This window comes from Protopterus annectens, chromosome 3.part0 (genome assembly GCF_019279795.1).
Source record: "Protopterus annectens isolate FY-2018-M chromosome 3.part0, PAN1.0, whole genome shotgun sequence".
Taxonomy (NCBI): domain Eukaryota; kingdom Metazoa; phylum Chordata; order Ceratodontiformes; family Protopteridae; genus Protopterus; species Protopterus annectens.
Window position 1 is genome coordinate 493,469,177 of NC_056731.1, and position 16,437 is coordinate 493,485,613.

At 40.1% G+C, this 16,437-nt stretch overlaps 1 protein-coding gene across 1 annotated transcript in view; it reads right to left on the reverse strand.

Annotated features, from left to right (window-relative positions):
* Positions 1 to 16,437, reverse strand: part of LOC122796445 (beta-galactosidase-like) — a 948,601-nt gene that overhangs the window by 237,165 nt on the left and 694,999 nt on the right. Inside the window, exon 17 of the mRNA XM_044064920.1 lies at positions 12,501 to 12,632. Coding sequence (XP_043920855.1) covers positions 12,501 to 12,632 — 132 coding nt within the window. The remainder of the gene's footprint in view (positions 1 to 12,500; positions 12,633 to 16,437) is intronic.

A 16,437-nucleotide genomic window follows, 5' to 3' on the forward strand; every position in this document is an offset into this window, starting at 1 on the left:
GGCTTTTGGATATTGGCAAAGGCTCTTGCTACCCCCATAGTGCCTTTTTTAGGCAAGGCTCAAAAGACAAACCCACCTCCATAGGTACCACAAGGGATAAGAAACTAAGAGTAATGCTACTCAACGCCAAAAGTCTAAACCTCAAGATGCACGCACTTGAAATTCTCCTTAGCATGGAGAACATAGATATCTGTGCAGTAACAGAAACCTGGTTTAGGGCTCCCGAGAGCACCCCAGCACTACCAGGTTATACCTCATACCATGCTTTTTGGCCCCAAACCTTGGACCGAACCACAAAAGCAGGGGGAGTATCGATATTCATCAAAGATACTGACACCTCCAGGTTGGTGGCAAAGCACGAAGCATCAGAGACTATCCATGTGCAACTAACAGTGGGTAAAACTGCCTTCCAGTATATAGCCTGCTACAGACCACCCTCCCAAACCCAGGAACCCCACTCGGCCTTCCTGAGAACACTGGAAAATATGAAGGTCTCTCCAAACACCATTATATTGGGCAACTTCAACTACCCAAACATAGACTGGGAGCATTACTCTAGCTCCAACACCCTAGCCCAAAGGTTCCTAGAATTTATAAACTCATATGCTATGGAACAACTTGTTACCACTCCCACAAGAGGGGAAAACATACTGGACCTGATCATCACCAACATGGGGACTCTATGCTCCAGACCAGAAATGTATCCCTCACTGGTAAGATCAGACCATAAACTAATCTCACTGGATATTCACATCCCGACCCCACCCCCTGCCCAGAAAACCACAGTGAAAAACTTCTCTAAAGCAAATTTCACACTCCTCAAAACCAAGGTGGAATCCTTCAAAGCCCCCGGGCCTGTGGAAAATATGGCCCAGACCGCAGAATCCTTTATAAACGCATTCCATGAACACCTTCAGGAATGCATGGATCATGCAATCCCAAATAAAACCAAGACCCAATCCTCCAAAGGCAGACGTCCTGTCTGGTGGACCCCAGCCATAAACAAACTATACAATAGAAGGAGGAAGCTACTAAATGATGGAGTAAAATCCCAAAAAGGGAAGGCATCACTGATCAGTATTAGCAAAAAACTACGGGCACTCATAAAAATGTCTAAGGCCAGCTTCGAGAGAAAAACTGCACAGGACACTAAGGATAATCACAAGGCTTTCTTTAGTTATGTTAGGAACCTGGGTGGTAATTCCCAGATATGCTCAGGATTAGTCCAAAATGACAAAAAATACACTGAACCCACAGACATTGCCAACATCCTAGCTGACAGGTTCAGCGCAAACCCCCCCCCCCCACCAAAAGGGCAAATATCTATCCCAGCAGAGTGCTGCCCCCCTGACATCTCAGATGCTCAGGTAAGAACCGCCCTCTCCAAAGCAAAAAACACAGCATCAATGGGACCAGACGGTGTCCCGGGCTGCGTCCTACATGAACTCCAAGAAGAGCTAAACCCAAACATAAAACTACTGTTCAATCTCAGCCTTACTACAGGATATGTGCCCAAAGAGTGGCATACAGCAACAGTGGTCCCTCTCCATAAAGGTGTTGCCTCAATGGATCCTGGAAACTATCACCCCATAAGCCTGACTAGCTTGGTTTGCAAAGCTATGGAAAGGATCATCATGGACCTCATATGTAAAGATATTGGGGACCTACAGACACTGGATCCTACCCAGTTCGGCTTTGTTAAGGGGAGATCCTGCCTCTTAAACCTGGTTGATTTCTTTGAAACAGTCACCCAGTCCATTGACGAGGGGAAGGTGGTCCACACAGCCTACCTGGACCTCGCAAAAGCCTTTGATACAATACCCCACTCGGGCATTATAGATAAGCTCACCAGCTTAAATATAAACCTCTATGTCACTAGATGGATTGCAAACTGGCTCAAGGACAGAACCCACATGGTTAGAATTGCTGGAGCCATGTCTGACTCCAAACCAGTTACAAGTGGTGTCCCACAAGGCTCAGTCCTGGGACCTCTCTTGTTCGGTACATGTTTCTCGGAGGTACAGGCCAACATGGAAAGACTGTGGCTGACCAAGTTCGCAGATGACTGCAAACTGGGAGCCATAATCGACTTTCCAGCCGACACAAGCATCCTCCAAAAGGGCCTCATAGAAACAGACAACTGGTGCCAGAGCCACGGCCTTAAGCTAAATGCCAAAAAGTGTATGGTCATCCCCTTTGGCAAAAACAAAGTGCCCACAAATTACCACATAGGTGGTAATCCATTAAGTACAGAAGAAGCAATTAGGGACCTGGGGACCCAAGTTGATAGCAATCTCTCATTTGACAACCACGTGGCCAAAGTGGTTAGAAAAACATTTTATATAACCCACCTAATCATGAAGGGATTCACATCTAGGATCAGGGGAGGTCATCGTGCCTCTTTACTCATCCCTCATCAGGCCCATAATTGAGTACAATGCCCCTTTTGGGATGTACCTTACCAGACACCTGCAGCAACTGGAAAGACCCCAAAAGTACCTCACCAAGAGGATCAAAGGGTTCAAACAGATGCCATATGCTGCCAGGTTAAAGAAACTCCAGCTCTACTCAGTGGCATACCGCCTGTTCAGAGGCAATCTGTGCCTGACGTATAAAGCCATGTCCAACCCGGAATTAATGGACATGCTGCACCTCAGAAAATCCAAATCCCATCGAGCCACGCTCGAGAGACTTGAACCTCAGCACTGAAATAAATAGGACATGCTGGAGGGACAGATTCATAACCCAGAGGCTCCCTTCACTGTGGAATAAAATCTCAGTCCAGGTTAGGCAGAGTCCCTCATTGACTCTCTTCAAGAGGAATCTTGATGAGTGGATGGGAGATCGTAGGTTTACCCCAGGTATCACTTCTGTGTCACTGTTAGACAGAGGCACAGTATACTAACCTCGAAAAAGGGCATAGCAAAATAAATTTAAAATGGGTGGCGAAAGCCAAACACATTCTGGCTAGGCTTATAAATGCACTAGGGCAGATAGCCTAGTATGAACCTAAAGAGCAGTGGTTTAAAAATGAGGTAAACTGTCTGAGGTATGAAACTGGAGCAGATGGACTTCATATGTTAAAACAGCAAAACAGATGGCCATTCAATATACATCAGCCCTCTCTGCACCCTCAAAATGCTCTGAAACTTCATGGGCATTTATAGTTACTCCAAATAGTTTATTCAAGATTATGTAGATGAGGTATATGATCTAATTAAGTTGTAAAAAAGACTGAAATATGGGCATGGAGGGATGAGAAACAAAAGCAGGAAAGCTTTAAAGGACAGCCTTAGTCAGACTTCATGTGCTGCATATTCCCCATATGTTACATTTTTTTTTTCTAACTCATAACAGGGGAGACTGACATAATAGTTTTGTCCACAATTCTTACATTGTATAGACAGTATGGAGGTTCATACATTCTTTCCCGAATTAGTTGTGGTAAAAGCACATCAGGATAATGTCCTTTGAAATTTAGTGATGGCAGTGTATTTCATAGCTGGTTTATGGCCTGGACCTTAACACTCCAGGTTCAACCTTTGTTTGTGGTATAATTTATTTTCAAAGTCCAGCTGCCCATAAACTGGCAAAAGAGTGAGTCCAGACAATAGCAAGATCCACCATTAGATCTGGTCATAAATACACAATCATTATGATGCAATGGGTGCAGAAACTTTATCAAGGCATATATTAATTGTGGAGGTTGTTACTAGGATAGAAACTTGCATCATGGTGTTGGACAGCTTAAACTGGGTAACAGTATGAGGACCAAAATTAATTTTCAGCATGGAAACTGTGGCAATAAACAAGTGGTATACTTAGCTCTGTGTGAAAAGTGTGAATGTTTTTACATGGGGAAAACAGAACATGCACTGAGGATTAGGATATATGAACACACCTATGAGATTAATAATCAGAAGGAGAATAATGCTTTATATAAACACTTGTGTGCGCAAGGAGTTTAATAAGTTCACTTTTGGTATTTTGGAAAATATTAGAATTGATCAGAGGGGGCTAACTGGAAAAATAATTTGAGGAAAAAGGAAACCCAGTGGCAAGTATGTTTAGCTGCCAAGTTCCCCCCAGGTTTAAATGATGTTGTGTATATTTCCTGTTTTATTAGAAAGAGCTGAAAGATTATAGGCACACATTTTTTTTTACATATACAACATACTTTTGTAACATTGTTAATGTTTTTATTTTTTTTCGTTTTTTCAGAGAACATTTTATTGTATGGTATGCTTCTACAAGATGTTACGCACTTTAACAAATTTGGTGCAATTATTTTTTTAATACATCTGATTTTCAATTTATGACTGGTTAACCCATTAACCTATTATGGGTTTTGGAGGGCTATTTAAGCTGGCTGTTCATGGTGTTTGTATTCTGATGAATTCCCAGCTGTTAGGGACAAAAGCGCTTAATATTGCTGTGTGGTTCACAGTAAGGGTGTTTTTTTCATCCTATGTCCTTTTCTCAGTGCAGTTTTGTTTTACAGGATACACAGCATCTAGACTAAGCACCAACATGCAGTGTTATTAGTTGCAATTTTATACAGTTACATTGAGCAGATGACTAACTATGAATTGGTGCATTCTGACATAGTGACAGGCAAAGTGATTAAACCTATAATCTTGACTGAAATAAGGCACAGACATACATGTAAAATATGCTCAGTGTGAATACTGGGGTGAAAAACAATGCAGTACAACAAAAACAGTAACAACAGTCCAAGAGGTCTTGGTTAACAAAGGGCAAAAGAACAGAGTTAAGACCACCACCTCTGGTGGACATTTGCAAAGAATACAGGTACTGTCATAACTCCTGCTTTGAGCATAGATCATGAAAGAAGAAAATCTTCATCTGATTCTGGTAGTGAAGCTAGACAAAACAAAGACAAAAGTAAAACCAGGTTCTAGTGCATTAATACTCAGCCAGAAAAAAAGTACATTCTAATTACAGTACCTCTTGGACAGTCTAATACTGACTGATGGAATGTTTCATTCCCTCTCCTCTCCCCAATATCCCTGACAATGGATGGTAGATCTTTTGTTAAGAGACAGGAAGAAGGTAGGCTATGGGTGTGAATTTTGATTGCTACTAAGCCAGTAGTTTCAGTTAGTACAATAACTAAATGTAAAAATATCTCAAGATAAAGCTGAAAAAATAACTACTTTAGTAATCTTTGAGGAGTCTTGACCTTTGAAACTGAAGCATTACCTTTTTTCTTTGGTATGCAGGGGTTCAAGACAGAAAGTGGCAAAGGGGCAAGATGTTATTTTTGGTAAATCCATATTCTTTTCCTACTGTTCTGGAAACAGATGTCCTGGGTGAATTAAGAAAAACAGTATTTTAATCAGTCAGAGCCTGTGAAAAATAAAGGTTTGCTGATGTATGCACATAGGTACTACTGCTTCTGAAATGCCTTCACAAGGTTGAGGGCAACAGCAAAAGATGTTCACATTTCCAGAGCTATGTGAAAGGCAGATGTGTACAGCTCGGGGAAAGATTCCCTTACCTCTAGTGGAAAAGAGGACTGTGGTACAATTGGAGGCTAGAAAAATCATTGAAAAGACAGTATATGATTCCAGTCCAAGCTGACTTTTACATCAGACAAGCCATCAATTAAAAGGGAAAAAAGAGGTGCTAGCTTAAGTTAATCATACAAACTTAAATTGTGCATCCTTTTCTTCTATCTTTTCTTTCTTCTATAGATCTTGAACTTCAATACCTTCATCTCCCTTTCTCTAGGTACTCCTACCACGATCATCTCTAACTTGAGACACCTTAACCTTCTTCCTCCTAATCTGCCTCTAACTCATTTGAACATTGTAATTTTTCAGATTCAAAGCTGAAATAATGTACCATGGTTTCCTGTTTGTTTACAGGTCATTAATGTCATATACCAAACTGACTATAAATTTCTCTTGTTTACAGTCAATTTATAAATATTCCCTTTTCCATTCTTGCTGTTGAGTATGTTATACTATATGAACCTCTGCTTTTAACTGTTTCAATGTATTTTCTGAAATATTATACTATTTGTAAAAAAATTGCAACTGCATACCATATCTGACAAATATTATATTCATTTCTAAATTTGTAACATATGGAGCTTTTCTCCCCAGACATCTTATGAAAAGGGATTTTACCCAGCCAAGACTTTCCTGGTTAGCAAACTGAAATAAATAACCCACAGCCTTACAGACATGGAAAGGCTCAAGCCTCTACTGGCAGACAAACAGAAGTAATATCACCAGACAACCACTATTAGGGAAGTAAGAGGAGGACTGGCATGAAGAGCTGCAAGCGTTTGTAGCTATAAATTTCAAAGAAGAGTACAACACAACCCCAAACAAAGCACCTGACACAAGGTCAAAGTGGAGGCAGGTCACCTGTGATTAACTGTACAGAAGGAATAGGTATACTGAGGTGAACTCTGACATACCTACAGCCTACGTGTAGTATTACTTGCTGAGTATTGTTTCTGATTTTTAATAAATGGCTTCAGTGTCACTAGTAACACCAGGCTGAGGTACCTTCAGAAGCCCAGGTTTAGCATCCTTTGCTGACTTATTTTTAATAAACTGTCTTCTGGGTCAGCAGGGACACCAGGCAGAGGCCTGGTGTAGTATTCTTTGGTGAATATTGTTTTCACATTTTTAATAAATGGTTTCAGGATCAGTCTCACCAGGAGATTCATGGCAGCTGCACCTGTTCACAACATGTAATGCATATTTCTAAGGGTATTAGCTTTGATTTTGGTTAAGATGGTCAGAAGTGCAGTTAAGAGAATATGACAAAAGAAAATCAGTGTGCATTTTCCCATGTTTGTACAGGGAAATGACTGGGTTAAAACCCTATGCATTATCCAGTAACAAGTTTATTACAATGCATGTGAACTGAAAAAGAATACTGAATATTTTAAGACTTTTTTTTCCTGGTAACAAGATATTCTTAGCAGTTTTGTATCTGATTTGCATGTCATTAGAAGACAATTTGATAAAGATAAATGGCTTGGAGAAAAGTGTTTACCAAAAGCATTCAACTGTTTTCTCAACTGGGAGAGCTATAAAGACATACAACATGAAATAGCACTTAGTAGTAGCACAGATTGTACCATGCATCTTAGCATAACTAATCTTGTTTGTGCAGCTATCGACGTAGAACTTATGTTCTTATTAGGAAGCAAAAATTTCAATATTTGAATATGTACATACTTCTGTGCATTACTATTAAGTTAATAGGCTTTCAGAGGGGTTTGAGGGGGTGTTTCTTCGGGTCTATATCTGAATCTCGAAATGACAAAACTGCAAATGCTCATATGAGCGAAAATGGCAGACATCAAAGGGGGTCTTTTGGGATTGTGGTACAGTGGAGAGTGGTATATTTGCCCTTTTCTCACTGTGGTGCAATCTCAGAGTTGGAATATATAGTTAGCGGCGGGGGGGGCAGCCTCCCACAATAAGTAGTTCCATGTTCTCCGTTTTCGCTCATATGAGCGTTCAGGGTTTTGTCCTTTCAAGATTATAATATAGACCCTATTTCTTCTGTTTGAGGGCTTTCAAAAAAAAAAAAAAAAAAGTTACACAATATGTGGCACAGACACAAATGGATATGACCTGAAACAACTTCTTAAAAGATCAACCTGCCGAACAGTATATACATGTAACATAAAAGTTGGAACTAGACATTTAACAAAAGGCAGTTATACATAAAACATGGCAATAACTATATAAGATAATAGTGCTTTCTGCAATGTCTTTCAATCTGAATGGTCTTACAGATAAATATAAAAGAGTAATGAACTATATTAAAAATGTAGAGTGCAAATAGGTATGCTACACACCTGGAAATGTGAATTTGATAAATAAAGGTTTTCAGGATGGTTATTCAGGGGCAAAGGAAGAAAAGTACTTATAATAATTGCAAGAGGAGCTCCAATAGTGATAGAAGAGAGGAAAAAAAAGATAATTGGGAAGATTGGAGGAAGATGGGTGAAGGTTGCCAGCCTAGTCAAATAGAATTTGATACATAATTTTATCAACTATAAATAAATGTAAAATACTGGCTTGTGTTTTTAAATGAAAGAAAACACTGTAAAATGTGAACTTCAAGACTGTTGCAACATTGCCATCTGCTGTAAGAAAAAGCAAGCCAAGCATTTCAAATGTCTTTTGAAGTTGGAAAGATATTATGAATCTCTTTGATGTTTTACAAGTCGGCTCTAGTGGGTCTGGATGAAGGTTTCATGCCCATTGTTTTAAGGTTAAAGTTAAGGGCCAGAATTTACATATGGAAGGTGCTTTACTGCTCTGGTTTCTGCTACAGTGTATATGTGAAATGCCTTGTACTGTTGTAGTTTCCTAAGCAGGTGTTAGCTTGCTAAATAATGCAGTTTGTGGCCTGAGAAAACCCAAGTGTCAAAATGTGTAATTTGGGAGGGCCTCAGCAGAGCTATTGGTTAGTGTTTAAAAACTATTGTTTAGTGAGAGACTGTAAGCATTTTGATCTTGGACATCTAACCCAGCCCTGCTTGCTCTTTATGTATGCAAGTAAGATTATAGCACTGTGTTTTCTCTTAAGAATAGCTAAGGATTAGAAAGTTAGATTAAGTGTTTTTCTTTGACATCAGACCTGTCCTACTGTATTATTTTAAGTTTCTGTGTGATCTCTGAACTGTTAGATATCTCTGTGGTGTAGTCGTATTGTCTTTTGTTTTAATCATTTATTATTAAATATTTTAAAAACTTTTACCTGTGGCTGGTTTGTGTAGACAAAGTACGCTCTAGACTACATTGCATATTTAAAGAGGTTATCGTAATAGGCCACTCTAATAAGCCTTAGACTGAATAGTCACATTACCAATTGGATAATATTGCACAGTAATAACTGGACACCCTTTTGAGGGCCTTTTAGTAGTTGATAATATTAGCTGGTGGTGGCAGAAATTACTACCGTATAGTCTGGGTAAAGGGGCACAGCTGGAGAATCTGTGTCAGCCTTTCCCAGGAGTGTCTGTGAAGTTGTATAAATACTTATCTCAAAGTGTGGGTGTGTGTGTCAACTACCTGGACAGGGACACGAAGCATTGGTTGGACAGAGAGGGTACTGGAGGTTAGCTTGCCAGCTAGGCTAAGATCTAGACTCTATAGCTGTGCCAGTGGGGAGTGTTATTGGGGACCTGGGGAGCAACCAGCCCCAAACTGACTGTGATCTCTGTGCACTTAAGGGAAATTGTACTTTACTGTGTGTATTAGTTATCCTTTCCTCTTGTAGGAGATGACCTCCCTGGTGCTAGTGGTGAGGATTGAGGCTCCTTGATTGCTGGGCCAGGGCACGGTCATCACAATAATAATGAAAGATGCATAGTACCAAGGGGCTACTGGGTAGGGAGGAGGATTACACTGGCATGCATTTACATCTCCCCTAAAACTGCTATAATGGCGCTTAAGAAAATTCTGGGAGAAATAATCAGCTTTCAGCAAGGCATATTACTTATAGGTGGAGACTGAATTTAGTTTGAAACAGTAAAAATGTGCCTCGGGGGGCCTAGAAAGGAAAACATAAAGGAGGGTAGATTTTTGAAGACATTTATGAAACTGTTTGGCATGGAAGATGTGAATTCAGTACTAGGAGTTCAGAGAATATACATATTACTCACAGAGATGCAAAACCTGGGCTAGGCTAGATAGACATATCTCACAGGAACACGTACATTTAATTGAAGGTCTTAAAATGCACCCAATAACAATTTCAGATCATGCACCAATAATAACTAAAATAAAAACACAAGGTAATGAAAAAAAATGAGACAATGGTGCCTTCCCACCTATCAGCTGAAGAGAGTAATTCAAAGAATGGATTTTGGAATTAATTCAGGAGCTACTAGAGAAGATAGAATTTCCTTCTGAAAACATAGCTAGGGAGTGGGATAAAATTAAAGTGGTGTTTAAAACTAGGGTGGAAATAAAAGAAAGGGAGATATGGTCAAACAGTAACAAGAATTATTTAGAAGGATTGACAAATAAAGTATTGCCAACACTTGAATTGATCCAACAATATCCATATTTATGGGGGACATGATAAAATGAAGTACTTAGGAGTATGGATTAGAAATGACTATTGTGGCAGCTAAGGATATGTGGGAAGAGACTAAGCAGAAGACAAAACAAAAACTGAGAAACTGGAAGCTTTGTTATATGGGATATTGATACTAAGATACAAGCCATTAAAATGTTTTTTTAAACACAGGTCAGGCATATTTTTATCAACCAGGGGGGAGGCTGTGTAGAGCAATTAGAAAAGAGTTGAATGATTTATCTGGGGCAGCAAGGGTCAAGTGGGATAAGCCGATTCTTCCAATAGAACAAGGCAGACTAGGATTACCCAATTTGAGGGGGGGGGGTTTAGCGCAACATAGTTAAGGTTCTTATACATAGCACAAGCAGAAAATGATAATTCAAAGTGGAAAGGAATGATGCTGATACAAGGAGGAAGCTCAGGAAATAAGGAGAGATTGATATTTTGGATGCAGACTCTTAAGGAGAGAAACAAAAATCATACAGAGTATTATATTCATAAAACAAGAGAAGTACTCCAAGAACCAAATCAGCACGAGAATGGAGAAAATAGATTTTGCATATAGGGATGGACTGTGGTCAGGGATACAAATAATAGCAAGAGGGGCCTGGAATTTATTGGGGAAAACTGGCAAAGGAACCATCATGGTATTGGGTACAAATAACTAGAAAAGTAAAGGTAACAGAATGGGAAGAGGCCAAGAATTTATTTGGGCTGCAGGTTAGAGATTGCCTTCCCTGTCAAGGACTGATAAGGGTATAAGCAAAGAGAAAGAAATAGGGGCCTCCTGAATGAAAGACCAGCACTGGTAGAGATTTTAATGGAATCTAGAACAGAAGCTGCTGTTAAAGGAATAATTAGTAAAGCATATAAAATATTGCATGATAATTATGACTCAATCAGAGGAGCTAAGAAAGGATTGGGAAGAGAGATTGGATAAGCAATTCACAAACAGACAATGGGGGGATATATGTATATCTTCCAAATAAGCATCAAAGTGTAAGATTCAGGATCTTTGCCTGAAAGTGTTTACAAAGGTATTTTTATACCCAAAGTAGACTCCAAAGAATTTTTCCTCAGGTGTGATGGGCAAGAAAGAGGTGGCTGGGAACATTTTTTGGAAGTGTAATGAACTGGCAGACTTTAGGGATTCCCTGCAGACCACTCTGTCAGAGATACTGGGTGGGCAGATTGGACTGACTGGGAATATTTTTTTGAGTTATGATACAGAATCTCAACTGCCTAGACATAGTAAAGCCTTGCTGAGTTTAATTATGGTGGCTGCCAAAAAGCAGTTACTAGAAAATGGAAATGAATGTCTAGGTCAGCTTTACTAGAAGTAGTGAATACAGTAACAGAGATAAAACAACAAATTGGAATCTTTAGAAAAGGGAAGGAGCAAACTACACAGGAAAAAAAATGGGAATTGTGGGAACAATATATGCAGAGCAGGAATGAGATTTAAGAGGCAGGAGTTGAATGAGCCATATAATGTTTAACTGACAATGACTGGATAAATTATAAGTTATATATAATATTTGCAACTACAGTTGTTTCAGTGGCATCTGTTATGTATACTGTTTGCAACTAAAGTGGTGTCACGTTGTTTGTTTTTCATTTATATAAATGTAAGAATGTCTATGTGAAAATGCAATAAATATGTTTGGTGGCAAAAAAAAGATGGTCCCAAGTATAGACAAGATACAATAAAACTGCTACAAGTTTTTCTCTATCTGTTTAGAGCTGTGATCCTACAAGTCTGGAAGTCAGCATAGCAAAATAAGGCTCTGATATGTTAATGAGCCACTTTCTATAGTCAAAGTTATGGGGTTTGATTCCTTCCACCTCCATTTTCCTACTGTAGGACTATGAGCAAGTCACAGACAGTACTCCCAGATCAACCCTGAAAAGGGACCTTATGCTCAAGTAGGATTACTGGATTAACAAAAAATATACATACATCTCCTGGAGATGAAAAGACGTAATCAGATTATGACTTCTTAATACTCTTTTCCAGTATTCCTCAAGAACGGTAATCTATTTTGTTTCTTATTTTGAATCTTGAATCTCAGTACAGACAAAAATGGTAGTGCTGCCTGAATTAAAGTGAGTTAAAAAATTACTGTAACATGCTTGCCCTCAAAGTCTAGACAATAGATCCTCATGTTCAACTTAACTATAACAAGTAAGCAATTAATAGTACAAACTGGCAGATCAAATTGCATGCCCATTCAGTTTCTGTTAGTCAGGATCTTCTTTCACAATCAGTTACAATAACAGCTTTACAACACACAGACAAATTTAATGGGGAAAATTATCAATTAAGTTTCTGTAAACCTGTAAGACATTTCCAATCATCACACAAATGCCTAACTAATATATCTAGTGTAAAGTTAGACTGAGCTTTGTCTCACCTTAAAATCATTAATGTATTTGCCAAAGTTGACCCGGCCTTGGTTTTCCACAAGTATGTCAAGTGTTGCTCCAGATTTCCCAGTTATGTTTATGGAAAGCATTTTATCTCTTTCAAGAACTCCCTGTGGTACCTGCATGCAAAATATTAACATAAATGCCATTAATTAAAAATGATACCTTTTAGGCATACCTCTCAAGAGTCAAGATTTTCATAGAATGTTTAGATTTCTACCTCATACTTTATGGTGTTCTTCATATTTATCACTGCTGCGGTATCCTTAACTATGTGGGCTACATCCTGCCAATGATATTACAGCCAGTCAGCTTCCTAAGCTTAAGGGCACCTTTCATGCACTCAAACTGTTATGCGGCTTGAGCTGAGCTGACTAAAAGACAAGTTTGGGTGCAAAACCCTTTAGATATTTACTGCAACTGAAGAGTATGCGCCTGTAAGGCTTCTGAGGATCAACTGTCAGCTTGTGCTTTCCTTAGCAGGGCAGGAAAGTTCCTTTTGTAGAAAAAAACTTCCATTTTCTTATTTTTTTTTTTTACTCGTGTTTTATTACTAACCTCTTCAGGAAACTTACTTTAAAGCTATGAGTGTTGTTTAAAAGTATGCAACAGCCTTGAGACAAAGCATTCGTTGTCTCTGTCATTTTAAAAGTAGAGATATCTAACAAAACATTTTCTGTTGAGAAATTGTATTTGCCTCAGCTGCAGGTGGGTGACTCAGCTGTGGTGATTTGGTGCATCTCAGACTGCTCGTATTTTACCCCAGATCCCTCTGGTGAAGCACCTACAGCCACTATGGACTGAGGGCTTAGCAACATCCTCTGTAGCTGTTGGGGTCCCCCCTCAGTAGGCAAGGGAGAATCACTCTTGTTGGTCCTAGGAGGGACCAGGGGAAGATTTCCCTTTTGTGTCAGAATGCTGCGCCAATCCCTGGGGAAGCAGCAGCCGCCATTAGTTGGCCCCATTTTTCTTGTCAAAAAGAAACAGAAAACCCAAGCATGCATCTTCTCCTCCCCTTCTCAGAATTTCTTTGGACAGGAGCAATTTACTGGGACTGGCTCAAGGCTAAATTCAGGCTATTGATACTACTTGTAGAGTAGTTTCTTGTAAAAGAGGAATATGCTTCCTTTTCTGATGAGATTCAAGATTCTGAATCTGAACAGGAAGATGCAAGTATGGATTCAGGGTTTTGTCCTCAGATTTCTGATTCAGACTCGAAGACCTCTTTACAAGTCACACTCTGGGAGTTTCTCTTTTTCTGAGACTATTGCTAGAACATCCCAGTGTTTTCAGTGGGAGAACACTGAGGTTTCTCAATCCCTCAAAAAATACTATGAGTTGTTACTGAAGGATTTTCCAGAACCTAGGCCCAATCCTCCTGTCCTGTCTGCTTTAGGGGATGTGTGTGTTGCTGCCTGCAATTTTCTTGGTCATCAGCCAGCTACCCCTAAAAAGGCAGATAGGAAATATAAAGATGTCCTTACATTCACTGCTGCAGTATTCTTAACAGATGGGATTCCCTGCTATGGAAGCCCATATGTCCAGTGAGTCTATCAAACACTACCTGTCGCATTTAAAAGGTACACCCAATGGCACCCAAATACTCCTTGCACAGCATAGGGCATAAAGGTGATGTTCAGGCCTACCATAATCAAACTCCTTTGTTACCAGTCTGAACATATATTTTTACCACTGGTCTGTTTTCTGCCATTTGAATGCATTTCTGTTCTCCACTGACTATCTACACCTGTTTGCTGACTTCTTTTACAGTCGCAGATAAGTGCCCCATTGGGGATTTTGTTTTTTTCTTACTTTGTTACTCCTTGGGATTAATGTCATCCAGGAAGAGTAAATGCCAGTGTGAGAGACAGATTCCCCATAAAGACCACCACAAGTGTCTTTTTGTCTAGGAGCTTCTCATAACCATACATCTTGTTCTGTTTGTCAAGTGTTCATTCTGAAAACCCTTAGTAGTAGATTTTCTTCCCTTTCCTTGTATCTTGAGCACCAGCATCTTGAGCTTTTTGCTAAAGATGCAATGGAAGGAATCTCCTGTCCCAAGGGTTAGCCGTTCTGGAAGAAGGTGAAAAAGGTAAGACCAGAATCTTCCACTGTCCAGCCTCTGCCAGATGTTTCTCCCGAGGTCATTACAAACCTAGAGATTTGCCCAACTGTGTTGTCGAATTTCTCTGCCTCAACCATGTCAGATGCCAGTGGATAGTCAGGCTGGCAACACATCCAAAGAGGCTTTTGCAGGCGTCCATCTTGGACGTTCAGGAGGAACCACAGCTGTTTTTTTTCTGAGGGGTCTAGGGGAATTCCTTAGTTTTTGGTCGGGGAAGAAATTCCTACTATGGTTCTCCAGTTCTCCACTGCTGTCCTGGGTCTGAGCCTTCTCAGCTTTCTGGAGGGGACGCTCCTTTAAAGAAGGAACAAAAAAATTAATCATGTTTCTTCTGCTACTAGGGATCCACAAACTGAGTGTCAGGCCTTCCCCCAGGGGCTATTTGCTGCTTTAATGTCCATAAAGCCTCCTCATGGGGTTTTGGTTCCTGCTTATCCTTGGTCCTTTACTCCCTTAAAAGGTCTAAAGAACAGGATTCTTCCAAGGATGAGTCGGATTTGGATAATGAATCCCTGACCTATTCTACTCAAATTCCTTCTCCTTTAGACTATGGACCAGAGGAGGAGGAATCTATTAATCCAGATGTTCCTTTTGATTAAATTTCCTTTGGGGGCACACTCTCTAGGATGATGGATTTTTATTTTTTTTTAACATGGGATTGTGCTCATGTCTCCGATATCCATAAGAAGTACTATGAGTTGCTGCAGTTGGAGTCCCCTAAACCTGCAACTATTTCTCCTGTTTTGGCTGCTTTGCTGGATGTTTGTTCCAATGCCTCATGCACCTGATTCTCTACCTCCTGCTCCCAAGAAGCCTAACAGTTTTATAGGGTGCCTGAGGATTGTTCTTCCCTATATAAAATGTCCTGCTGCTGATCCCTCTGTCATATCTGCAGCCTCTGATAAGCTGTCTCAATTGCTTCCTTCACCCAAGTTACTGCCCTCTGACAAGGATAGCAGAACTATGGAAAGGTTGGGTAAGAAAGTTTGCACTTATGCTACCCTAGCGTTTAGGGATATTAAATTATCAGACCCATATGTCTAGGTATGTGTTGGCTCTTCTTTCTCAGGCCTGTCAACTTATTTCTGATTTTCCAGACTCCAGATGGCTCTTCTAGGGCTGCTGTTTTTGGATCAGTGATGAGGAGGTATTCTCGGCTTAGTCTTCAACCTCTACCTGATGATATTAAAGCCAAGTTGATGGATGCTCCTCTGGATTCTAAATTTTTTTGTTTGGGGAAGCTGCTGCTGGTTTGTTCAAGTCCCTTCAGGATAAGTGTAAGGCTTTACAGAAGCTTAAACATGCATTTGTTTCACTGTGCCTACATTTCAGAGAAAATAACCCACTAAGCCTGTCTTTGTTCATAGACAATCCATCCTTTCCGTTAAAGGTAAGAAGAGAAAGAAAAGAGGGCAAAAGCCAGGGTACCTTTTTGGCTAGGCTTGTGCAGGCCCTACGGCCAATAGCCTAGTACCTACCTATAAGTGGCAAACGGGCTCCTCCTGCTAAGGCTTCTCAGTTTTCGGCGACTCCAAAGCTTTCCTTTCTGGGCAAACCAGGTGCTGTATGACTCTCCATCTCTTTCCAGCAATATTCCTCTTTCTCTTTGCCTTTCTCTACCCTTTTTGGCATTCTTGGGGTTCATTGATTATTCACCAGGGGTACTTCATGGTGTGGAAATCCTGGTTTCCTTTAATGGGCATTCCTCAGCCTCCTCGGGAAGAACTTCCCTTTTTCCCCAGAGGTTCTTCAAAATCTCTTCACTCAGGATACTATTAAAGAGGTGCCTGTGTCCCAAA